Source organism: Prionailurus bengalensis, chromosome B4, assembly GCF_016509475.1.
Source record: "Prionailurus bengalensis isolate Pbe53 chromosome B4, Fcat_Pben_1.1_paternal_pri, whole genome shotgun sequence".
In the NCBI taxonomy this organism is placed as follows: Eukaryota; Metazoa; Chordata; class Mammalia; order Carnivora; family Felidae; genus Prionailurus; species Prionailurus bengalensis.
In genome coordinates this window covers 51813321-51840304 of record NC_057358.1, presented here as the reverse complement: position 1 = coordinate 51840304, position 26984 = coordinate 51813321, and the positions used below count along the sequence as shown (strand labels likewise).

The window sequence follows — 26984 nt, the reverse complement described above, 5'->3', positions numbered from 1 at the left end:
AGCAGTGCTATGGCTGGGTCATAGGGTAGGTCTATTTTTAATTTTCTGAGGAACCTCCACACTGCTTTCCAGAGGGGCTGCACCAATTTGCGTTCCCACCAACAGTGCAAGAGGGTTCCCGTTTCTCCACATCCTCTCCAGCATCTATAGTCTCCTGATTTGTTCATTTTGGCCACTCTGACTGGCGTGAGGTGATACCTGAGTGTGGTTTTGATTTGTATTTCCCTGATAAGGAGCGACGCTGAACATCTTTTCATGTGCCTGTTGGCCATCTGGATGTCTTCTTTAGAGAAGTGTCTATTCATGTTTTCTGCCCATTTCTTCACTGGGTTCTTTGTTTTTCGGGTGTGGAGTTTGGTGAGCTCTTTATAGATTTTGGATACTAGCCCTTTGTCTGATATGTCATTTGCGAATATCTTTTCCCATTCCGTTGGTTGCCTTTTAGTTTTGTTGGTTGTTTCCTTTGCTGTGCAGAAGCTTTTTATCTTCATAAGATCCCAGTAATTCACTTTTGCTTTTAATTCCCTTGACTTTGGGGACGTGTCGAGTAAGAGATTGCTACGGCTGAGGTCAGAGAGGTCTTTTCCTGCTTTCTCCTCTAAGGTTTTGATGGTTTCCTGTCTCACATTTAGGTCCTTTATCCATTTTGAGTTTATTTTTGTGAATGGTGTGAGAAAGTGGTCTAGTTTCAACCTTCTGCATGTTGCTGTCCAGTTCTCCCAGCACCATTTGTTAAAGAGACTGTCTTTTTTCCATTGGATGTTCTTTCCTGCTTTGTCAAAGAGGAGTTGGCCATACGTTTGTGGGTCTAGTTCTGGGGTTTCTATTCTATTCCATTGGTCTATGTGTCTGTTTTTGTGCCATTGCATGCACTATTTTAACAAACATCCGAGGAAGTCGTCACTAGCCTCTTTTTACACATTAAGATATTGAGGTGAGGAATGTTGATATGGTTTATATCATATTACTGTGGGGATTCATATCTGGATCTGTCTGCCTGCAAAATCCTTGTTTTTTCTCCAGTAATACATTAGTCCCCACTTCCCATCCCAATCGTCTACTAGTTGTCTTGGCTTAGATGAAGATACTTCAAATTTAATATGTTTAAGTAACCATCTTTCCCTTCAAAAGTGTCGTCTTCTCTTTTCTTGGTGATGGAAGCACCATTCTTTCAGTTATCCAGGCCAGAAACCTGGGAGATTCCGGGACTCTTCCTTTTACCTTACCTCTACATCCAATTTTCAAATCTTTTATGGTGTATTTTATTTCTACACAAAGTCAATTGGTCTCCAACTATTTGCTACTCAAGGCGTGCTCCTCAGACTAGCATTTCTGGCATCCCTTGGGAGCTTGTTAGAAATGTAGCATCAGACGTACTGAAGCTGACTCTGCATTTTAACAAGTCCCTTGGTGACTTATATGTCCATTAAAATTTGAATAGCCCTACGAACTGGTTCCTTGCTTTGAATCCTAGCATCTCCCCTCTTTATAGATGCCATGGTAATCTTTCTAAAACAAAATCTATATGATTTCCCTCATTAAAGTTCATCAGCAACTCACTGGTTGAGAATGAAGTCTGAGGGCCTCAGGGCCAAGGGCCCCTTGGATACAGTTTTGACTTCACCTTTATCTCTCTCACTGAAGCTTTACTAACATCCTCTCTAATAACCTGTTTTGTACTGTTATGTGTTTATTTACTCTGATCCCAACAATTAGAATAACCCTTCTCCCCATTTTCAGGCAACTGTCTTCCTTGTCATTGAAAGCTCATCTGCAGGATCACCTTTTCTATAAAGACTCTCTTTTTGTCTCCAAGAAGAATCACTGAACTTTCTTTGTCTGTTGTGTATAAAGTTTCTATTATAACACTTTCATACCGGCTTTCCTTTTCTAGAATATGAACGCCCAGAGGGCTCTGATAAGGTGTTGCCTTTACATCCTTATTACCCAATTTCATTTCTGCTTCAAATATTTAGTTAGGAAGAAAGGGAAGACAGAAGACAAAGTTGCTAAGCAGTTTCAAGTAGTATGTCAGGGGCGCCTAAGTGGCTTGGTGGGTTATGCGTCTGACTTGATTTTGGCTCAGGTCATGATCTCACAGTTTGAGATTGAGCCCCACCTTGAGCTCTGCTCTGACAGTGCAGAGCCTGCTTGGGATTCTCTCTCTCCCTCTCTTTCTGCCCCTCCCCGGCTCACATGTGCTTGTTCTCTCTCTCTCTCTCTCTCTCTCTCTCTCTCTCTCTCTCTCAATAAATAAATAAATAAATAAATAAATAAACTTTAACAAAATTAAAAAAAAAGTTAATATGTCAGATCCTGTGATATATTTAGAATACTTTGTTTTTAGTGTAATTTTACAGACAAGTTTAAAACACCTCATCTTAATTTAAAAGTAAATTCTATGTTTTGATAGATCAACTTTCTTATATGGTTGTTTATTTTAAGCGACATCTCATCTTTTTACTAGCAAACTAAGCAGTGGAAACCGGGAACAACATGAAAAGCTTTGATTCTGTTCTCTGAAAGTATACTGTCAGAATATCAATAGAATTATTTTAATATGTTCTTTTAGCTTCATGTTTTCAACCATACATTTAAACATACAGTCACTGATGTCCTTTGCTAGGGTAGGTCCAGTACTAGGCATTGGGAATAAAAAGAATAGAATATCTATCTTCATGGCATTTATGATCTTAAGGTACGAGATATGTTTTTAAATTATACATAAACATTGAATGAGTTTTTTGATAAAGTTCTTTTTATAATGCCTTGTAAAAAAACACTTAATGAATATTTTTTTAAACAAAACTGGCTTCATTACTCTTATTTTATGCTGTACTTATAAATGATTAATATGTAACATTTCTAAAAGCTACAATATTCCCCGAGGTGGAGCCTGGCATTTTGCATATTTTCTATGATGTGTATTTAAAAATATCTTTTCTTATTCTTCCTAGGTTTAGGGATATATTAACTCCTTTATCCAATTAAATGCACATATTTCACCAGAATTACAACATTGTTTAGGTGATAGATCATATTCTGAATACCTCCAGCCAGGCACTCTTTTAGGTACCAAGAGTATAAGAAAAAAAATGGCAAACTTCCTATCCAAGGCAATTCTAGAAGGGATTTAGAAAAAAGAGACTTTCACTCTAGTGTAATAAACTCTATATAGAAGAAGATGCAGAGTCTTATAAAAACTGAGAGGCAGGGGGTATCTAATGTGGCCTGGGAGAAGACAGGGACTTTGGGAAGACTTCTAGAGTAAGACACTTTTTTCAATAGTCAGTAAAAATAAAAATAAAAATAAAAATAAATAAATAAATAAATAAATAAATAAATAAAATGAAAAAAAGAATGAGTAAAAATTAGTAGGTTAGGAAGTTAAAGAAGGGTATCCCAGACAGAAGAAACAGCCTATTCAGTAGCAAGAGAGCTTGTTATTTATGCTATAACTAATTCAGAGCGCCAAAAGTATGAGATACAAGGAAGAAAGGAATGAGAGCAGTTGCCATTAGTGACATCTTAAAGGACCCTGGATGCCAGACAATGCAGTTTGGATTTTGTCTGGAAGACAAAAAAGAAATACTGAGCAATTTGAGAGGTAGCTGAAGGGATTGGATTTGTATTTTGCACAATTTAATTTTGCTTATATACTGTCAATATGCACAGTGGTGTATTGATTGACATGTATGTCTTCCTGCTGCTTTTCTGTGGGATTGGGGACAATTGACATATGATTTCTGAACTCCATTTTCCTCCTACAGGGGAGATATGAAATTAATACATTGTTATTCTATCTGCTTCAGCCACTATTATGTGTCTCAGTCCTCAGATTTGAATCTTTCTTGCTCATCACTTTCCTTCTTCCCTCTTCCCCTGCTGCCAATGCTGTTACCCAGACTCCATGATTAGTGACTTCTGTTGCTTTCCATTTCCTTCTCTTTCTACTAAAATTAAAACTTCCCATCTTCAGTAATACAATTTTCACGTGTTGTGTGGGGTTTTTAATTTTTGGCAATTTAATTAATTTTTGATGGTTGACTCCTTTGGGTAGGATCAATTACAGCAATTATTTGGATTTGTGAAATTTTGTTTGAACTCTACACCTTTAATGCTTTCTAGTATCAGATGACAACTTTGATCTTTCGGGAAAAACAAAACAGAACAAGTCAGATTGCCAAGTTTAAACCTTGCCCGAAAGTAATAAAACTGTTATTACTTAGTGGATAATGTATTTTATTTTACACTGCTATTTAGTAGGACTGTAATTTTTAATTTATACAATTTTATATAACAAAATTTTCAGGAATTATGGGCGCACTTTGGTTTTTATGGGCTTGTTAAAGATCTTATAACAAATTATGAGTGGGATGGGGCTAAAATAAAGTAAATTTAATTCTATAACATTGACTTATGTAGACTTCAAAATCCAGAATTTAAAAATAGTAAGTCGAATCTTGTTAGTCAACTAAGATAAATTGATAATATGAATTACTCTAAGATTACATAATTTTAAAGAGCTATTTTAATGAGCTCTGGGCCCAATTTGACAACCATAGATCCCAGCCTTTCTCTCAAACTTATCTCTGTCTCATTCCCACCTGGGGCTTTATTTCAGTCCCTCCTTCTGCAAGTTGCTTCGTACACATAGATTAATGTTCCTTTGTGAACTGAACTGGTGCTCTTCCTGTTTGATTCCCAGCTCCGACTGCCTCTTGGATCCCTCATATCAAACTGGTCTACTACTGAAATTTTGCTGAAGAAATGAATAGATCATTTCCAGCGTGTTTACCCCCTGTTGTACCCTGGGGATTCATTTTATAGGCACAAGTGCAAAAGAGGAAACACTAGGCTGGATGATGTGAGGGAAGCAGAACTTGATAAAATATAACCATACATTGATATTTGCAGCTACCATTTAATGTATCTCCAGTCCTCACAGCAATTTGATGACATAGGTAGTGCTATCCCCACTATGCAGATGAAGATTATGAAGCTCAGAGAGTTTAATTTATATGTCCCAAGTTCCCATCTATTTTGGAGCTAGGAATGTAATGTTAGCTCCTTCTACTTACAAATTGTCAGATTTCACCACATTACAATGGCCCTTCAACACATCCCACTCATAATTTGTCAAGCTCTTTACAATGTAATGAGAAAGAATGTCAATAAATAGCCTCTTTGGAAATTAAATTTCCTTCTAAGGTATACTTCCTATACCTCCCATTTTTTTTTTGTAAATGATTCTACTAACTTTTTATTCTAACTCTCCCTGATTCTAGACATTCCTGACTTCTCTCTCTCATGAATGTAAAATTTAATAAGTTGAGTCCTTCTGACTTCTCTGTTCATAATTTTGCTGATACCAGTTCTTTTGTTTCTACTCACCACCTCCTGCCTAGATTGCATCTTCTCTGATCCATCTTACAGTTCTATCTCTTCCAATTGGTTATGCAAACTAATCATTCTAAGCTTTTACTTCTGCTAGTCATTTTGCTACTCAGAAACCTCACAGTGTTTCTGTTACTTTTAGTAACTGGACCCAGCCCACTTTGTCTCTGTCTCATAAAGTTCAAACATGAATTTTCCAGAAGAGCCAGGTGAATCCACTCTTTCTTATTGGAACCTAACTTGTTTGTCCCTGCCCCCAATTCTTCAGTGATTATGTACATTCCACTTCCTTAAGATACATAACTACTGCATTTACTGTAGTATTACCACCACTATTGGAGTTTCTGTAGCTTACAGTGACCTTGAATGTCTGATTTACTCTGGCATTTACACATACCTGTGGCATGAGATTACATACTGTCTGGTTTTAAGAAGGTACTGAAGGAGAGTGGAAGAGAAAAATGAAATGTATAATTGAAAGACAACCTAGAATCCTGGTGATTTCCCACACCTTTTTCCATTCCCAATGCGGCCACTGGGTTTTAGGTGGTGATTTTTCACTTTGGCGTCATTTCATGCGGTTTTATAGATTTTATTTGAGATGTGAATCCAATGTAAGATTCATCTTCCTTCACATATTAGTTGTTTTATATATTATACAAATACTCTAACTCATTTATTTTGTGTTTTTTATATTCACCATGTGAGCCCACCAGTCATTTTTTTTAGTAGGATAATGACAGGCTGAAGCAAGGAAGAATCACCATAGAAGAATTTAGATCAATTTATCGAATTATTGCGCACAGAGAAGAAATTGTTGAGATTTTCAACACGTATTCTGGTAACCAGAAATTTCTTGTTGAAAAAAACCTGCTCCAATTTTTGATACAAGAACAGTATATACTTGACATGAGTCAAAATATTGCTTTTGAGATCATTCAGAAATATGAGCCTATTGAAGAAGGTATGCTTGCATTTCAAAGTTTTATCAAATATTTAAATGCAATGTACTTTTTATGAATTACAGTTCTCAAATTCAAATTTTTGAATGGGTCAAATTTGTTCTCGATAAAATAAAATATTGGCAGTTTTATTTCTATATTTTATAGACTGTATCTAAAGCTTTTAGGAAACTACATTGTGTAAACAATTACATTCTTTCCTACCTCATTGTCCAGCTTCTTCTTCTTTTTTTTTTTTTTTAACTGCTTCAGTATATCTCGTAAGTGTTCAGAAATGAGCTTGGGCCTGGAAAGCAGGATGAAATTCTGTTATGTGTACTGTAATGAAAGAAAGCATGTTCACTTTCATTAATAAGAGGAAAACCAAGTAATAGGCAGTTTTCTACTTTCATACATACATTATTGAAAATATATAGAAATATTAAATTAGCTAAGTGAAAACTATTCTAGGAAATGAATAAAATATTACAAAATTACTACTTTCTCCATTGTCTATACACGTAATTGTCTACAACATTTCATAAACATTAAATTTTGTTTGCTCTTCCTTCACTTTTGAATATAATTATCTGGTCTAAACTAAATGGCCATCTAAGCTAATAATGTATCAGAGAAAACTAATCTAGGTGATCAGTGGCCAGACCACTGAATACACTTGAGTTAGTGGGGAGAGAGTAAAAAATTAGCAGGAGGCAGACTTCTGGGGTTCTGCAATGTTTTGTTCTTTGAGCTGGGTGCTGGTTTTCTAGATGTTTAGCTTATGGAATTTCATTGGCCTATGATATATGTATTTTCTTGTATGTATTTTTAAAATATTAAAAATCAGAGATTAAATAATATACTCTCTACTTGAATGTTGATATAGAACAACTAAGGGTACTCATTAGAAAAAAAATTTGTTTCTACAGTAAAATTAGAAATAGTATCATTATTAATTTTAAATATTTTAGAAATATGCTTTACTATTGAATAAGTGAGATGTAATTTTTACACAGTTAACGTTATTTCTGCATCCTTTTATTTTTTATAGTTAAGAGAGCACATCGGATGTCATTTGAAGGTTTTATAAGATACATGGGTTCATCTGAATGTCTAATATTTAAACCTGATTGTGGAAGAGTTTATCAAGATATGACTCAACCACTAAATGATTATTTTATTTCAAGTTCACATAATACCTACTTGATATCTGACCAGTTACTGGGACCAAGTGACCTTTGGGGATATGTAAGGTATTTATTTTGATTTTTATAACCATTACATCTTAAAACACTTGGAATTTCCAATAAGTGGTAATTCACAGTGAAAGTAGGCTTGCATGTTGTACAAAAACATAGGAAAAAGAAATTTTGATTTGTGCATCTCTTGGAGAGCCATCCTTTGGGTGGCTATATAATTATTCTGTGTTTTAGTATCATTCATTTTCCTTCTAATTCTGTCTGTTGACTTCCTCTGCCTGGCTATTGGCCCAAGGTTTCCTGAATAATTTGGATATTTCTTATAGAAAATCATATGAAGAAGAATTTTCTTATCTTATTTAGCCAAGACAGCTCAGATTTCCAAAAATGTGGTTAAAATTAATTCCCAGACATCAACACACAATGCTATAAGTGAAATCAACACATAAATAGATAAATTATATACTTCGGCATTTATAAATGATAGATAGATAGATAGATAGATAGATAGATAGATAGATAGATAGTTAGATGATAGATTTACATAGCTTAAAAGCAATTCATTATACACCTCTAATTTTGCATTCTACAATGTATCACACTGTCAGTACCAGTCTTCAATTTAGTCAGCCAGCTTAGAATACATTGGTGAACAAGATTTTCAGAGCTGCTATGCTCATGTGTTCATGAGAATAGACATAATAAGCAGGTAAACAGATATAGTCATATAGAGAAAGTGAACTAGGGTAACATAACAGGGTGGGGGGTGTTACTTTAGTTAAAGGGTTAGGAAAGGCTTCTCAAGAGGTGATATAGTTTGGTCTGAGTGATGATAAAGAGGAAACCTCAGAAATTCTTTGTAGAAAGGGCATGCTAAATCGAAGAAATAGTAAGTGCTTAGCATGTTCAAATGAGAGAAAGCAAGTGTGTCTGGAAACAAGTGGAGAATGAAGAGAGATGAGTTTGAGGAAGTAGACAGGACTAGTTTATAAGAGCCTTTGAGGCCACGGAAGGGAGACTGGATTTTATTCCAGTGGTGTTGGGAAGCAATTGGAGAGGTTTTCCTTAAAACAATGTCATAATTTATTTACTTTTTACTGCGCAGGAAAGACTGATGGTGCAAAAGTGGAGGTAAAAGATGATTGGGGAAGATATTGTAATGGTGCAGGTGGTGATGGTTATTTAGAAGCTGAATTCATGAGGCAGGTGTTGAGATCAGTGGTTGAATTTGAAATATTTTAAGAAGGCAGAGCCACGAAGACTTATCAGGTGATTTGAAGAGAGGTGTGAGGGAAAGAGAGTACAGTCAAGATTTTGGCCTGATGACTTAGCACATGGCGATACTATCAACAGAGATAGTGAAGCATGAGGAAGCTGTTGTAGGGTGTGAGGCAAAAGCAAGAATGCAGTAGTTTCCACATTCAGCTGAGATACCAATTCATTATCAATTGGCTAGGTTGGGGGTGCCTGGGTGGCTCAGTCGGTTAAGCTTCTGACTCTTGATTTTGGCTCAGGTCATGATCTCCTGGTTCCTGAGTTCAAGCCCCATTTCAAGCCCCACATTGGGGCTGGCAGTGTAGAGCCTGCTTGGAATTCTCTTTCTCCCTTTCTCTCTGTGCCTCCCCCATTCATGATCTCTCCCTCTCTCTCAAATAGAAAGAAAGAAAGAAACATTTGAAAAAGTGGCTGGGTCAGACAGTCAGTTAAGCGTATGTGTCTGGGACTTGGAAGAAATATCCAGACTAGAAAAATAAAATTGGAAGTCATCATCATATAGATGATATTCAAAGCTATGTGACTGGTTGACATAATTAAGGAAAACATGGATAGAAAAGATATCTTATAATTCCATGATAATATCAAACTTACAAATAAACATAGCTTCTCCAGTTGAAAAAAGAAAACACATAAATCCACAAGCTCAGAAATTATCCATTTAAAAATCTATAAGAAATCATAGCTATACTTTCATTACAGAAATTTCTACTCACACTTAATTATTTTTTAAAACAGAAAATATGCATTTTAATCACGTTGATTTAGAAATGCAGAAAATTTACTTTTGAATGAAGAAAATGTTCCACCCAACTAAACATTTAAATTTAAATTTAATTGTATTTTTTCCTCTGTTTGTTTACCCACTTGTGAAAGATACAGTCTTAGAATGCAAGTTTTTCAAAATTTCTCTATTCATCAGAGGTGGTATAATGTAATGTTTATTGATTAATGTTAAGCTTCTGGTGCTGATCTTTCCTCTCTTTCACTCCTCTGTTAATTATGACAGATACAACCTCTTTGAGTCTCAACTTCTTCATCTCTAAAAAAGGAAAACTAGCATTAACTGCCTTATAGCATAATCCATGAAAAGCCCCTTAAACTTATTGAAATGGAATATTTTTTTACTGAGTGACAGAAAAATTTCTATTATTCATTTCTAAAAAGGGCACTCAGTGTGAAATAGTAGAATGTGGCTTCCACAACACCACTGGGGAAGACACAACTTCCTTTTTTGTGCCTCTGAATAAAAGGAGTCGGCCTGACACAGTGCAATCCACTCAAATCATTTTTGCTGGGGACCAAACCATGTACTTGAAATAAGCAGTTTGGTAAAGTTTGGCTTGATCTAAGGATAAAAAATTAAAGTTATGTAGAGAAGTAGCAAGAACCAGTATTAGTCAGGTTGTCCTTCATGAAAAGTTTTCTTTTACAATTTTGTTTTTGGTAATTTTTTGTTTTCCCAGCAGAGCGTTTATTCTCTGGTAGCAGCCCAGAGTACTGATATGCTGTAGTGATAAAAAGGGCAAGACAATTTACTTTGCCAATCAACCAAATAATGCAAACATTTTTAAATGGCAATTAATAGAGTTTACAAATAGATATTGCTTCTGCTCCAATTTAAAATCTAAATACATAAGTAAATCCACAAGATGAGAAACACATTCATTTTGAATTCTACAAATACAGCCCAATTGAGGACTTGTATGTAAAATTAGATAGTCACCTTATTCACCCATGGAAATATCTATAGGTAAATATGATTTTCTTAGAAGAACATTCTAGGTCATTTCTCCAACACAAGGACAAGCAGACTAACAAAACTCTGAAATTTTCCATTACAGTGCATCACTATAGATGTGAATAAAGCCATGTGCACTTAAAAAGTAAAACCAAAGTGGTCTTAAACCTCAAGAAATAATTTATTAATTATTTAATTTTATATTTTCCATTGTTTCAGAAAATATAGATGAGATTTGCAAATTTTCTTCCCCTCTAATCCTCTACTTCCTCAGATTACCTCCATCTTTTGTCTATATTATTCCCGAGGAGCATAAGGTCTCTATGTTTTTAATTCAACACCTGGACTTTGGGGTCATAATTGCTTTAGTTTTTCTCAGTTAACACTCCTATGTAAATATTTCTCACGTCATCTACTTTGAAAATAGACTAAATTTGACCCCCCAAAGAAGTATTAAATTGAAAAGGTCTATTTTCTCATATGGTCTCTGATACTCTATATTTCTGTTTGTAAGAACTGTTGATTCTGTATCAAGTACTTGGTGCTGGGACCACACTCCCTTCTGTTATAGCTGAGGTCAGGTTTTTCAGGTCTTCATATTTGAGGTCAGATCATTCTTTGCTGTGGGGGCTGTTTCTGTGCATGGTAAAATGTTTAGCAGTAACCCTGGCTTCTACCCACTAGATGTCAGTTGCAAATCTCCTTTCCATTCCAAGTTGTGGCCCAAAAGTGTCTCCAGACATTGTCAAATGTCTCCTAGGAGGCAAAATTGTCCTTACGGAAGACCACTGAACAAGAGACAGGGGGATAACCCAATATTCTTCTTGGAAAACAAGTGTTAACTTGGTTTTCTATGAGAAAAATATCTCCATGTATGGCAGGGACTTCTTTGATCTACTCCCTGACCCATGGCTATCTATTCTAAGATCCTGGGTGTCAGGTCAGCCTTCTTTTCATTCAATCTCTCTTCCAAGATTGTATTTTAGGAGATCACTCTGTCTGCCTTCCACGTTTCTTCTTACATCCTTATAATTCCCATTTTTTTCTTACTAAAAACACAATAAATGTTTATTGATAGTGAACTATATATAACAAACATTTTTTTGAGACTGGAATTTTAGTTCCTGCCCTTGTAGAAATTAGAGTGTAAGGAATAGGGAGAAATTGGAGGATTCAGAGTCAACAGCACTACACGTCGCACCATCCTGATGGTGCTGGAACTGGGGTTGGTACATATCGCTTCCACTTCCATAAGAAGAAAAGTGTGTTCAGTTTAACACAACAACTTGTCTTTATTATGGGTTCAGTTCTGCATTTATTGCAAAATCACAAATAGTCTTTGTGATTTTTCATACTGTGGTATATATTTTTAACGATCCAGAATTGACCATTTATTTTGTTTAAATTTTGTTAGTGCCCTTGTGAAAGGATGCCGTTGTCTGGAAATTGACTGCTGGGATGGATCACAAAATGAACCTATTGTATACCATGGTTATACACTCACCAGCAAGCTTTTGTTTAAAACAGTTATCCAAGCAATACACAAATATGCATTCTTAGTACGTGCGTATCTTTGTTAAATTATAGTTATCTAAACATGATATAATCTACTTGCTTCAAAATCCTATAATGCTTGGCCTTAGTTTAGATCAGTGATATTTCAAATTGTGTGTTATGATTTTTGTAGTATATAGTTAAAGGTAGATTTACTGAAGTTAATCTCAGGTAGTAAGATGCATGTTTCAGGAAATTTTTTGTTTAATTACATATTATATATATTATATATAATTATATATATAGATAGATAGATATAGATATAGATATAGTGTGTGTGTGTGTGTGTGTGTGTGTGTGTGTGTATTGTGTCACAATGTAAAATATATTTCTTACCATGAGTTGAGTTACAGGCAAAAAATGTTTGAGAAATATTGGTCAATATAATAGTAAATATTTTACCAATATTCAATTACCTTACTTTCAATACATGAGATAAAATGTGTCAAAAATGTGTTATACAGATTGTTGACATTTTTTATGACTATGATGGCAGCTATTCATACAGCAAAGAATGTTTTTTTTAAAGCTTATTTTTTGAGAGAGAGAGAGAGCATGCACACAAGCAAGAGAGAGGCAGAGAGAGAGAGAGACAGAGGATCTGAAGGGGGCTATGCGCTGACAGCAGAGAGCCCGATATGGGGCTTGATCCCCTAAACCATGAGATCATGACCTGAGCTGAAGTTGGACACTTAACCGACTGAGCCACCCAGGGACCCCAAGCAAAGTATGCTTAGAAGTTTATTTGGGGTTTTAAAATTATTGTTGGATTTATTAAAGTTATGGATTCAAAGATCTAGTTCTTCTGAGCACTTCTAAATTCAGCCTACAAATAAATCAGTCTATAAATTGAGTAGGATTGAATGGGTTTTAACAATCACTCAATTTTATTATTTTTATTTATTTATTTATTTATTTATTTATTTTTAAAATTTTTTTAATGTTTTATTTATTTTTAAGACAGAGAGAGACAGAGCATGAGTGGGGATGGGGTAGAGAGAGAGGGAGACACAGAATCCGAAGCAGGCTCCAGGCTCCGAGCTCTCAGCACAGAGCCCGACGCAAGGCTCGAACTCATGAACCGTGAGATCATGACCTGAGCCAAAGTTGGACGCTCAGCCAACTGAGCCTCCCAGGTGCCCACAATCACTCAATTTTAAATAAGACTTGGTTTTATTTACAAACATGGCTAATTAAGCACCTTTAGGTATTTTAAATTATTTTTATAAAGTTAGAATATTTGTTTCTTTCTTAAGTACTTCAATTGCTGTGCCATTGAAGAGATTTAACAAAATCATACTGAGTACTTAAACAGTGCATATCTAAGAAATTAAAACTTAGAATTTGATAAACCTAAAGTTCTCAGTAGGTCAATACATTATCTATAAATATAAACATAACTTAAAAATCACAAATTTAAATCAACTGCCTTATTATTTGAGAGTGCAAAATACTAAAAATGTGCAAAGTATTCATATAAAATATGGAACATTTCTATTTTTAGTATAAAACATTGATATATGGCATTGATTCTCTTATGATTTCTAAATTCTCTGATGATTTCTTTTTTTTTTTTCAATTTTGTTTTTTCAACGTTTATTTATTTTTGGGACAGAGAGAGACAGAGCATGAACGGGCGAGGGGCAGAGAGAGAGGGAGACACAGAATCGGAAACAGGCTCCAGGCTCTGAGCCATCAGCCCAGAGCCCGACGCGGGGCTCGAACTCACGGACCGTGAGATCGTGACCTGGCTGAAGTCGGACGCTTAACTGACTGCGCCACCCAGGCGCCCCTAAATTCTCTGATGATTTCTAAATTTATACTCTACCCCAATTTCTCCCTTGAACTCCATACAATATAGACATGTACATGTTTGACATCTCCACTTGCATATTTAACAGAACATTTTTAGAACTGACCCCAGATCTTCCTCTTCCTCCCATGGTCTTCCCCATCTCAGTTACTGCTAACTCCTGAGTTCAAGCCTAAATTGTTGTTGTCAACTTTAATCCTCCTCCCCTCATTTCTCTCCAATCCTTAAATAAGTTCTTTAGCAAATCCTCTTGGGTCTATTTTCAAAATATACACTGAGTTTAACCCCTCCTCCCCATTCTCACTGTCACTGTGCTGAATAACTGACATCGCCTCTCACTTGGATTATTGCAGTGGCTTCTTATCCAATGTTCCTGTTTTTTTCCCTGTCCCCCTGCAGTTTTATCTTAATGTTTCAGTCAGAGTGACTTTTTGGTAAGTCAAATAATGTCATGCTGCTTCTCAAAACCTTCAGTCCCACTCAAAATACAAACTAAAAGCCATGTTTAACCTGTTTTCTCTTACCTCCAACTTCTACTCGTCTCTCCCTTATGCACATGGCCATGCTAGCTTCCTTACTCTTCTCCAGACACATCTCAGGGCCCTTGCAACTCCTATTCCCTTTATCTGAAATACTCTTCCCAAATATTTGCATAGCAGACCCTCTCACTTCATTCAGGGTGGGTAACTGAGGAAATAGAGGCAATCTTAAAATTCAAAGGCCTCAAAAGGATGGAAACCCCTACGGTTTTTAAGACTCGAAGAGAAAAAGATGGAATGAAAAAAAAAAAGCTTTGAGTCACACTCAATGAGACTTCTCAGTTGAACAGGGTGACTCATTTTTGCAGCAAAGGTTAGAATGAAGCTTCAATTTTCTACTTGAGATAGTCACCATTAATTTGGGGAAGAGAGAGCAGTAAGATAAAATAGATTTGATAATTATGATAAGGTAAGAACTTTGGGTACAGTTGCTGGCACCTGTAACTTACTAGAAGCAAGCATATAAGAAGTCTAAATTTTTAAGGGAATTACATTGCCAAAAACACAACACAATACAACAGAACAAAATAAAACACAACTCTGACTCTTAGGTGAGCCTTAAAACAACTCTTGGTCAAGAAGTGAGCTGCAAAAGTTGCCTGACATTAAGGAAAGCAAATTACTCAACACCTACTTTAGATGTGGCCAAGGATATGGGGCACCTGGGTGGCTCAATTGGTTAATGTCTGAGTCTTGGTTTCGGCTTAGGTCATGATCTCGTGGTTTGTGAGTTCAAGCTCTGCATCGGGCTCTATGCTGACACCGTGGAGCCTGCTTGAGATTCTCTCTCTCTCTCTCTCTCTCTCTCTCTCTTTCTTTCTCTCCCCCTCTTTTGCTTTCTCAAAATAAATAAATAAACTTAAAAAAATAAAAAAAGAAGAAGAAGAAAAAATGTGGCCAAGGATAAAAAACAAGAGGGCCTTCCCTGAAGGTGGAGCCAAGGACCACAGAAGACCCCCCCCCCCCAACAAAAAAGATCAACTCTCCCCAGTTAGTGCAGTCAGGGCTAATTGAAAAACCTCTCTGCTAGGATATCACTTTGCCTAGTTTTAAAATCACTTTTTATATTTGGGAAAAATTTTTACACTGTTCTCTTGATGTTAGATAGAGTCAGTGTATATGGGAATAGGTATGAGGTTATGACAGTAGGCTGAATAAGTGCCCACAAAAGTTCTAATTCCTGGATCCTGTAAATGTTATTTTATTTGGAAAAAGAATCTTTGCAAATTTGATGAAATCAAGGACCTAGAGATGAGGAGATTATCCTGGTTGAGCTGGGTAGGCTCTAATGCCATACAGAGGAGGAGATGATATGAAGATGAGGGGCAGAGATGGGAGTGATATGGCCACAGTCAAGGAATAGAACCACCAACCACCAGAAGCTGTAAAAGGCAAGGAATAGATCTCCCTTAGAGCCTTCTCCCGCCTTGATTTTAGCTGGTGAAACAGATTTTAAAATTGTGGCCCCAAGAATTGTGAAAGACTAAATTTCCATTGTTTCAGGCAACCAAGTTTTTGGTAAATTGCTATAGTAGCCACAAGCTACTAATATACTCAGACATTAAACAAGCATAATGTCCTATTCAAAACTCTGTGATAATGCAAGGACCTTGCAAGTCCTTGGCTTGTTTACAAATTGGTAAATTTGTGTCCTAGTAATTATATAGGCTGAAAAATCTCTTTGTAAAGTAATCTTTACTTATTAGATTCTCTTTATTATTATATCCTTATCTTTGTTTCTAATTATAAAGCAATGAGTTTTGATTGTAGAATTTGAAACTAAAAAAGTAGAAAATTAAGTTTCCTCTACTTACTGGTGTTAAACTTTTCCCTTCACATTTAAAAATATCTAGGGGTGCCTGGGTGATTCAGTCAGTTGTGCGTCTGGCTTTGGCTCAGGTCATGATCTCCCAGTTTGTGGGTTCGAGCCCCGCATCAGGCTCTGTGCTGACAGCTTAGAGCCTGGAGCCTGCTTTGAATTCTGTGTCTTCCTCTTTCTCTGCTCCTCCCCTGCTCAGGCTCTGTCTCTCTCTCTCCTTCAAAAAGAAATAAAAACATTAAAAAAATTAGAATTAAAAAATATCTAAATAAATATATATATGATAAGGAAACATAAATGCTTCAAATATTAACGTGTAGAATTTTACTCTTCAGCAACTTGTATTTTTCCTCGTAAGACTATATTATAGATAACTTCCTATAGCAGTATATATAGCACTACCTCCTTCTTACCAGGTTTGTGTCATTCCTTTAAGGAGATGTGGCATAATTTATTTAAACAAGTACCAACTGTTGGATGCTTCCGTTGTTGCCTATATTTCTACTATAAACAGTAACAATCTTCCTTTTTATACAGATTTAATGTTCCCTGTTATGTCAAACTCAAAAGTACTTTCAGTTTAAAGAATACTTATTTTGCAAAGGTACAGAATGTTGAATGTAAGTTTTAAGATAGATTAATTGCTTGTTAATTGCATTACAATCATTGAGGAGTTCTGATCAGTAACCGTAGTAATGGTTAATTTTTTAGACATCTGACTACCCAGTGGTGCTCTCTTTAGAAAATCACTGCTCCCCTTCCCAACAAGAAGTGATGGCAGACACTTTGCAGTCTGTTTTTGGAGATGCCTTGCTTTCTGATATGCTTGATGATTTTCCAGACAAACTACCTTCACCAGAGGTAACATTTTGTCTGAGAAGCTCAGGTTAATCAAAAAAGAAAAAGCATGTCACTATGACTGTTGATCCATAAAACTGGGTTAGAGATCAATGGAAATTCTTAGCCTTGAGCCATTATAGGGGTGTGTCTTTGCAATGTTTTGCCTGGGAAATGTTCCCGTGAGCATTTAGGTAAATATATTTTGAGAAAGAGAATATATGGAGATAAACATAAAAACTCACATTTTTATTGTGTGTCCTAGCCCCATGAGTCCAAAGTTTCAAGTCAGTTAATATTGGGCCACAGGGATTTGGTAGGTTTTATAGGCAAAGGCTCAGAATGGGGCAAAAATTTGGGTTGTAAATAGAGCTTGTGTTTAATTCCTTAGCATCTGGATGGGAGGTTTTGTTTTGTTTCGTTTTGTTTTGTTTTTTAATCTGCTTTTTTCAGTTTCCCTGTCTCTTATGGGCCCCTTTCCATTTTCAGTTAAGCATACTCAAGTCCTTGGTTTAAAAAAACAACCCCATTCTAGCCTCATGGTTATGATCTCTTTTCAGCTATCTCTTTATTATTTGTCTCAACCCAAATTTCCACTGTCTCATCTCCTCACAACCCAGCTTCCTCTTCCACCTGCACCTCAGTAAGTATCTCATTGACCTCAGAGAATTTCCTACTGGTAAATTCTAACAGAGCTCTTGCAGTCACCGTCTGCCTTGTTTCCTTCGTGACATTCAATCATGGGAAGCCTTCTTCCTTTCCTTGAAACACTTTCTTCCATAATGCCACGTATTTTAGGTTTTCCTCATTTTTCTCTGACCAGTTCTTTTTAGTTTCCTCTGCCAGCCTACTCTCCTCACCTCAAATGTCATCGGGTGATAAACATTTTTTCTTTTACATGATAGTATTGCCTAACAATAATTTAGTTTTGACGTGTCGTCATTTTAGATGTAGAACAGTATTTGTGTCATATTTGAATTTTTAAAAATATTTTTCCTTATTTTATTTATATGAGTAGAAAATTTAAAGATGAAAGTGTTGTAACACTGGTGATTAGAAGTATAGGACTCATGATAGGAATGAGATGGACAGAAACAATTGAACAGATGGAAACACTGACTCTTTCACTCCATAGAATGTTCACAGACTACATGTGTTCAATTGTGACAAGAAAGAGATATTAAAGACCTTGTGCCAAGTGTGGAAATATATTATCAAAGATTTAATCTAATAAAGATGTAATCTAAGGTTTAATCTAATGGTCTAATTCAGGAAACTGTAACAATTTTTAGATTTCTAGAAATGGAATCCCTTATCCTATTATTTATAAATCAACTTCTTAGCATCCACATATGTAGTTTTTGTTAATATTTTTGCTCCTATGCTAAAGTAAAGAGATGCTTTTCAAAGGGTAAATGAGGAATTAGAGATAATGGTAATTTTCTCATACCTCACTCAGTCATTGGTGTACAAAAGAATTGCCTGGAGACTTGTTAAAAAGGCATAATTCTATTCCCACAACTCAATATTCTCATTCTCTAATTTTGCAGTAGATCCCAGGAATCTGTTCCCTTAACAAGCACTCCAGGGTGATGCTTTTGATGCATGTGATTGCATAATGCACTTTGGTAAACTCCACATTAGAGAGTAATGTAAGGACCATTGTAATAGAGAGAAGGCCCAAGATGATGGAAATAATTTGAGTGGGTACCTGAGGATAACAAAGGGAAGGGACAAATTAAAGCTCCTTGAAGAAAAGAACTTTACTTCATACCCCGGATTCCTGCAGCATTATATATAAAACATAGCAGACATTTGATAAGTATGTTGATGAGTGAATTAATGGCTGAAAAGGGTAGGAATAACTAAGGGAAAGAAAGGAATTGGAAGTCTTAGGATTTAGAATGAAGGACCCTGATGGGGAATTTTGCTATGCTCCTAGTTTTGATGGAAATATTCAGTTGAAGATGCATGTGGGGAAATACAGTTGAAATACGAAGAAGATTTACAAATGTTTACCTTAAATTTAGTCTATTTTAGGTGTCAAACATCACAATAGACATTTCTGAATACCTGATCTCATTTAATACTTTTTAATATTGGATAACAGAGTAATGATCAGAAGCATTTACTACCAGAAATTGTAACATTCTAACTTTTGTAGCATTGCAAGTATTTTAACATATATATAAACATAACATATAAAATATTAGACATAAATATAATATATATAAATTACATATAAATATATGTGATATGTGTAGAAACATACAATTTTCATGTGTGTCAGTTTTTAAAAAGAGTAGCAATTTGTGGAATATATAAAAGAAAGGGAGCTACAGTAAGTCCCAAATCATAGCAGGCTTATTTTGGGGTGAATTTGGGTCAATACTATAATATCACTGGTTTTTATCAGGGTATTTCTATAGAGGTATGGATAAAGATGGAGTTCTTATGTATTTTATTACTGTGGGCTAATTGAAAACATGGTGACTTTTCAATGACTGTTAAAATACAAACTTCCCTGTAAATGTGTAATCGTATCTCTCTTTCAAATCGTTTCTGTAGGTATTAAAATTCAAAGTATTAGTTAGGAACAAGAAAATAGGAACCTTAAGGGAAACCCGTGAAAGGAAAGGTTCTAATAAGCATGGTCAGGTAGAGGAATTTGAAGAGATATATCAAGATGAAATCAAAGGATCAGAAACATTGATTGGATCAGAAGACAATCCAGGAAAGGAAGATGAGATAATAAGCGTAGCTGGATTACCACTTTTCAAGAAAAGGAAGGTAAGATGACACTTTGTGAAAATCTTACAAGTGATGGAAAAGTTGTCTTATTTTCTTATTGGTGGAGAATTAAAAAAATTTTTTAGAGGGAAAAATCTTTTTCTTCCTTATAAAAATTCTAGTCTATCATTTAAAACTTGTTTGGAAAAAAATTATCGGAAAAGAAAAATTTAAAGTTATCTCTTTTCCTGCATTAGCTGTTTTTAATTTGTTCTATGGCCAAATATTATGCATTTTTAGGTAGTAGGCATTGTGCACTGTACAAAATGCAAACAACCCAATATTTCTGCCCTCAAGGAGACTATACTGTCAGAATGAAGAAAACCACTGTAATAATATACAGTCTTATAAGTATGCAAATTAACATGACAAAAGAAGTTATGTTGAGTTGCAAGTGACCTAAAACTAACTCAGCTGGTTTAAGTAAAACGTGAATTAATTGGCCCACATCAAGAAAAGTGCAGGGAAAAGTCTTTGAATTTTAGGAATGACATGGTATTGTGTCTCAACTTAAATCCACAGAATGGACTTTTTTCCAACTTTGGACCTACTTTCTCCACATTGGTGCAAGACTTTACAAAGCTCTAGCTTTATATGCTTTCAGGCTCAAATCCAATGGAAGACCTATTTATCTCTCAGATGACCAAGCACATTTTTTTTTGTGCATTGGCTATGATCCAGCGATGTGCACATGCCTGAGTCAGGTTCTATTGCAGGGGAATGCAAAGCTGTGATTAGCCAGGTCCGAGCCATATTGTCAATACTTAAGCACGTGGATTGAGCTTGAGCAAGGAATGTTTTCCCAAAACAAAACTTGGGAAGGGGCTAACAGATGTGTAGAGGAGATAGATGCTGAGCTGTCAAAGAGCAGCTGTATATTATACAACAGAAGTTATTCCCAAGTGTTAGATCACACTGGAAATACACTTACTCATGAATAAATACCCTAAAGTTGTCAAATTCATAAACAGATCTTTGGGAAAAAAGAAATAGTGATCATTGTTATCTTCAATATTTACTACGTTAGTTGAGATTTTAGATTATAGGCTGTCTCATGTTAACATTAAATACTATCATCATGAAAAATAATCACATTGATGCAATCCAAATGGTTTTTGAGGAGATATTATTATGAAAAGACTGATATAATTGATCTGAAAGCATATTTTCTTTATTGGAAAAGGCATTTTTCAAATGATTCATACAAAAATATGAAACTGCTGCATTTTTTTTTTTATACCACAAAGGTAAAGGTGGCTCTGGCCCTATCTGATCTTGTCATTTATACCAAAGCTGAGAAGTTCAGAAGCTTTCAGCATTCAAGACTGTATCAGCAATTTAATGAAAGTAATTCTATTGGGGAGACAGAAGCCCGAAAACTTTTAAAGCTGAGAGGTAAATTCTTATGATTGAAACAGATGAAGTGTTTAAACAACTTTTATTCACTGCTAAAATGTCAAGATTGGTCAACGACATTTATAAAAACGGTATTCTCATAAGCTTTCAACATATTTAATGCAATTTAAAAAGAGGCTATCTGCCTCAGGTCACATGAAGTTTTATTTCACAGAATTTGTTTAATTAATTTTTTTAAGTCATGAAATTTTGTTTGGCAATGTCCAGCATGGACATTTTTGTAGGGAGAGCTCTGGTGAGCAGTTATTGGAGGAAAGCCGTGAGTGACAAGGTTGAAGAGGTAGGCAGAACCAAATTACAAGGAAGTGAACTTTGTCTTAGAATCAAAGGCAAGCAGGAGAAGATTGAAGTCTCAGGAGTCACACCATCCCCTATGTGTTTTTGAAGGATGTCTTTGATAGCGGCGCAAAGGTGAGATTTCCTGTAGGGACATGAGGAAGGCTCATGGTAGAGAGCACGGAGCCACAGTGAACTGTGTAGACTCAGCAGGCACCTAAGATAGACAATGGAATAAACCTAGAACCTGTATGTCCCAGGTGAAGGAGAGCGAGGACGTGCATCCAGGGCAGGCTACCAGACGGCTATACAGAGTGCATACTGTCCTGGCACGTCTGCAGTGGTGCCGCTGGTCTGCATGGCTTCTTTTTACTGTCTTCCGACTCGTAACCTGAGTTGGAGGATTCTGTTTGCTAGAGCCAAGATGCAAGGTCTTGGAAAGAGGATGGGAAGCAGACGTTACCCTTTTGTTAGACTTGTATGGTTGGGGAATAACCTCAGCTAAAAAAGGGATGGACAGGGCACCTGGGTGGCTCAGTAGGTGAAGCATCTGACTTCAGCTCAGGTCGTGAAACCGTGGTTCCCGCACAGCATCAGGCTCTCTGCTATTGGTTTGGAGCCTGCTTTGGATCCTCTGTCCCTCTCTCTTTGCCCCTCTTCCTCTCACGCTTTCTCAAAAGTAAAAATTAAAAAAAAAAAAAAGTAAAAAGGGATAAGCAATTAACTCAGCAGTCAGGTGACTCTCCAAATCCTTCTTAAAAAATACAATCTACCATCTTGTGTAGAAACACCATGACAGGAATATCAGCACCTGCAACTGACTCAAAAAAGCTGTTGGCTATTTGGAAATACAGATTCTGGTATATTTCTTGGTTAACCTCTTTGGGCTGGCCACCAGTGCCCAAAGTGTTTTGAGGTATACTTCAGCTCATCTCTTCAAACTGTCTCTAGGTATTTTAGGTCCTTTTGTTTGCTTGTTTTTTAACTGTAGATTGTGTCTGAAATAAATTCAGTAGGGCTGAACCACAGTTAATAGAATAGAATAGACTTGAATAGAATAGAAGAGATGCAATATAAGTAAGTGGGAAACATAATGAAACAATTATGTGTGTATATTGTGTGTTGGGTGTCATATAAAATTTATTTCTTCCTGTGAGTATTGTTAACAGGGTTTAAATTTGAATGACCTACTTTGCTAGCCTCTATTCTTTCAAACTATTGGATGGTTTTTGTTGTTCAAGGGGACAAGACCTCAGCACACAGCAAAAGTAGTTCTAATTCTCTCACTCTCATTGTGTTAGCCACCTGCTCAAACTTTGATAAGGACTGGGAAGTTCTGAGTCAAGTCATAAAGTTTAGCATCACCGTCTCTTTGGAAAGAGTATAGAGCATTTTTCTTCCACCAAAATCCAGTAATTAATAATTAATGCTGGGTCGAAGGTATGCTCCAAGAATGTCCATCATTATTAAAAACTTAAATGTCACTAAATTTATAATGCAGAAAAATCAGAAACAACTTTTCATATGAGTAGAGACATTTTAATCATTTAAAAATAATGCAGTAGGTGAATATTACTGAAATGGAATTATTTATTTTTTATACTATTTTTAAGTAAAAAATGGAAGTTTATAAAAGGGAAGAAATAATATGATTAAATAAAAAAATAAGAATATACATATGACAATAGAGTGAAAAGATATATACTAAGAAGTTACCTGGTTTTTAATTGAGTGATGAGATTATATATAGTTTTATTTTTTATTTTTTCTTATTTGACTTTCTCATTTATCTAAAATGAACATAAATTGCATGTATAATAACATAGTATGTTTAATTTTTAAAACTCAATTTCAGAAGTAACAAGATGATATTATGTTAAGGGTCTTTAGTGATCATTCATCTTTATCACTTTGTAGATAGGCAAAATTAAGGTCCAGAAGAGTATAGATTTTACCAAAAGATAAACATCTTGTTTAGGGCTGGATAAGGGATCATGATAGTTGGACATACATGATGTATTTATACATGAGTAGCTTCAAAATAAACTTTCTCTCAAGGACTGTGTAACTTCTAAAATTGAGAGCTGATGAAATTAATTATTATTAACTTCAGTAATTATAATTTTTAACTTGACAATGATTCTATTCTAGTTTGACTATCAAAGGTAGTGGGCCATAGGCAATAAGCATTTCTCCTAATCCTGGTCACCATATTAGCAGGAGTAGTTGTGGAAACAGGATCTGCTTAATGAAAGAATAAAAGCCTTGGAGAAACACGAAACTGTGTTAAAAAATTCAAAGATGTCCAATGGTAAAGGGCATAAATTAGTTTTGAATCTCAAGTGATTTAAATAGAATATATACGTATATATAAGCTTATAAAAATATGTAAGTAGAAACATAAATAGAGAGAAACAAATGAACTGTGTGTGTGGTGTGTGTGTGTGTTTGTGCATACTTGTGCGTGAACTCTAAGTATAGACCTTATCTCAGTAAGGAAAACATTTGAAATAATCAGAACTACGGTAGTCTCCCTCATCCATGGGAGATACATTCCAAGATGCACACTGGATACCTGACACTGTGGAGTACTCAACCCTATATATGCTATGTTTTGTCCTGTACATATATTTCTATGATAAAGTTGAGTTTATAAGGAGGCACAGAGATTAACAACAATAACTAACAATGAAATAGAATAACTATAACATACTATGATAAAAGTTATGTGAATGGGGTCTCTCTCAAAATACCTTATTGTACTGTACTCACCCTTCTTGTGATGATGTGAGATAGTAATATGCCCACGTGATGAGATGAGATGAGGTGGATGATGCAGGTGTTATGATGCAGTGTTAGGGTACTAGTGACTGTCTGGTGATTTGTCAGAAGTTGGATGATCTGCCTCGGACCTTGGTTGACTGTGGGTAACTGAGACTATAAGGGAGTCTCCCGCAAATAAGGGAGGACTGCTGTATTGGGAGGTAGCAGGTTCTCTTTCAGTGGAGACATGCAAACAGACATTGAAGGAATTTGAGGGAAGATGCTGTGGTGGTTAGGGTTGGCAGCTGAATTGAATAACTTTAAGGTCCCTTTCAATGCTGAGAATCTGTTGACTATTCAGCTGGGTTAATTTGGATGGCATTATATCTCTTTATGTGACTTACATGTGATTCTGCCCTAATGTGAAAACCAATGTAAAAAAAAGACAAAATGAAGAAAGTACAAGTTTGTTTTAAAAAATGGATGCATTTTATTTGGGATTTTTATATATTCTTACATCAAAGAAATTAATTTGGATGTGAAAAAATTAAATATATTATTTAATAATTTTTTTCTCAAGTGAATGCTTAGTATACATAAAATTATCGAATAAAAATTATTAGTTTCTCAATAAGAGTGAATTGCACCGTCAAAGACCTGGATTTATTTTGATTTCCATGAATTGCAAATATTTTTGCCTAAACAATACATATCAGAAATACTGAAACAATTCTAGGATTCTATAACATAGAGAAGCATAGCCGTTTATTTAGTTTATCTGAAATCTCTCATGATGTTCTTATATTTTTTTAGCCCACGAGTTTGTTCTTCACACCAGGAGGTTCATTACCAGAATTTATCCCAAAGCAACAAGAACAGACTCCTCTAATTTTAATCCTCAAGAATTTTGGAATATAGGTTGTCAAATGGGTATGTTACACTGAGTTTTGGCAAAAAGAAGATAATAAATTCATTTTATGAATTAATGAACGACTTATGAAAAGAACTTCCCCAGTAGATTTTTTGACCCCGGGTGTTTTGGGGTCAGGCAATAATGCTGAATCATTGGTTTCAAGAGCTGAAGTTATTCCTAAATGGGTCAGAGAGGGTAAATCTAAGTGGGAATTAGGCACATGGAAGTTAAATTCATGAAGAGTTAGCATGGGAGAGGTAGGGAGAGAAAAAAGAAATAAAAATGGATGTCAGAGGGCAGTGAATATCAAGGTCTTTGCTTGAAAGATTTGCTAAGGGCTTCTTTAAATCAAGTGACTTCTACCTTTTATGCTTTACACCAGTTCTACATTCACAGTACTGAAAAGTGAATGAGATTGCATAGCTTTGTTATTTGTCTTTACCAGACTTTCCTTATTCCAAATTGATTAGCTGTTATCACACAGGCACTAACCATTCAGAAGGTACCAGGTGCAAAGCCCTCTGCTCCTGGATTGCAGCAAGGCTCATAGGTTTGTGGAGAGAGGGGAAGAGTGGGGTTAGGATTGGTGGGTGAGGGGATGTTGGGGAGAGAGAGGATGGTATTACCAGCCTATATGGATGTATTTTTATTTTTATTTTTTTATTAATTTTTTATTGTTTATTTATTTCTGAGAGAGAGAGATAGAGTGAGAGCTGGGGAAGGGCAGAGAGAGAGGGAGACAGAATCCAAAGTGGGCTCCAGGCTCTGAGCTATCAGCACAGAGCCCAATGTGGGGCTTAAACCCACAAACTGTGAGATCATGACCTGAGCCGAAGTCAGACGCATAACCGACTGAGCCACCTAGGTGTCCCGGATGTATTTTTATATTTTAACAGCAATTATTGCTCTGCCTGTTTTTCCCTTTCTCTTTAAGTGATAACAGTATCCCTTTGGACCTGAAAGTTTATAATATATTTGGTGTCTTTTCTTCTGGCATCTAGTGTGCCGATTTTCTCTATTCTTGTATTTCCTGAATGTCATCTGATCTGTACATTGCTATTCTATAATTTATATTGTATGCCAGCTTGATTTTTAAATCAAAGTTATAATTTAAAAATTAAACTTTGAAACTCACCTTCGTAAATTAATATACACATGGCAGGAAGAAATGCTTAAAAATCAGGAATTATTCTGGCTAATGATGTTTGCTCTTAAAATGTTTAGAGATATAAAATCCATTATTAGGTTTCAGTATATCTTTTAACTGTGTTTATTTAATTGTACCCTCTAATTCCTGACAATATCAAAATACTTTTTGCTCACAGTGGCCTTAAATTTCCAGACACCTGGTCTGCCTATGGATCTTCAAAATGGGAAATTTTTGGATAATGGTGGTTCTGGATATATTTTGAAACCACAGTTCCTAAGAGATATTAAAACACAGTTTAATCCGAATAAACCACCAAACCAGAGTGATCCAGTTACACTTACAATAAGGGTAAGATTAATAGCTTTTACTTGTTATGGTTATTGTATAAGCTGGAGAGTATGCATTAATATTTTGAGTTCTACTAATTTCCTTTAATGTCCTTTAAATTTCAGTTGATCTTTTTACATATTAAAAAGGAGTGGTATTTCAGCACCATTCTGTATCTGAAAATCTTTCTGTGGACTTCTGGTATGAATGATTACCCTGCTTGTGAATAGAAAT

The 26984-nt window shown here is 35.5% G+C and overlaps 1 protein-coding gene across 5 annotated transcripts in view; it reads left to right on the top strand.

Annotated features, from left to right (window-relative positions):
* Window positions 1-26984, top strand: part of PLCZ1 (phospholipase C zeta 1) — a 47903-nt gene that overhangs the window by 8786 nt on the left and 12133 nt on the right. For 2 of the 5 annotated variants that reach the window (XM_043561948.1, XM_043561949.1), the window contains exons 4-11: window positions 6130-6361; window positions 7390-7591; window positions 11968-12112; window positions 16990-17139; window positions 19684-19905; window positions 21153-21300; window positions 25174-25290; window positions 26599-26771. In XM_043561948.1, the coding sequence (XP_043417883.1) occupies window positions 6130-6361; window positions 7390-7591; window positions 11968-12112; window positions 16990-17139; window positions 19684-19905; window positions 21153-21300; window positions 25174-25290; window positions 26599-26771 (1389 nt within the window). Of the gene's footprint in view, window positions 1-6105; window positions 6362-7389; window positions 7592-11967; window positions 12113-16989; window positions 17140-19683; window positions 19906-21152; window positions 21301-25173; window positions 25291-26598; window positions 26772-26984 lie in introns of all 5 variants that reach the window. The other 3 variants (XM_043561950.1, XM_043561952.1, XM_043561951.1) reach the window with 3 other exon arrangements.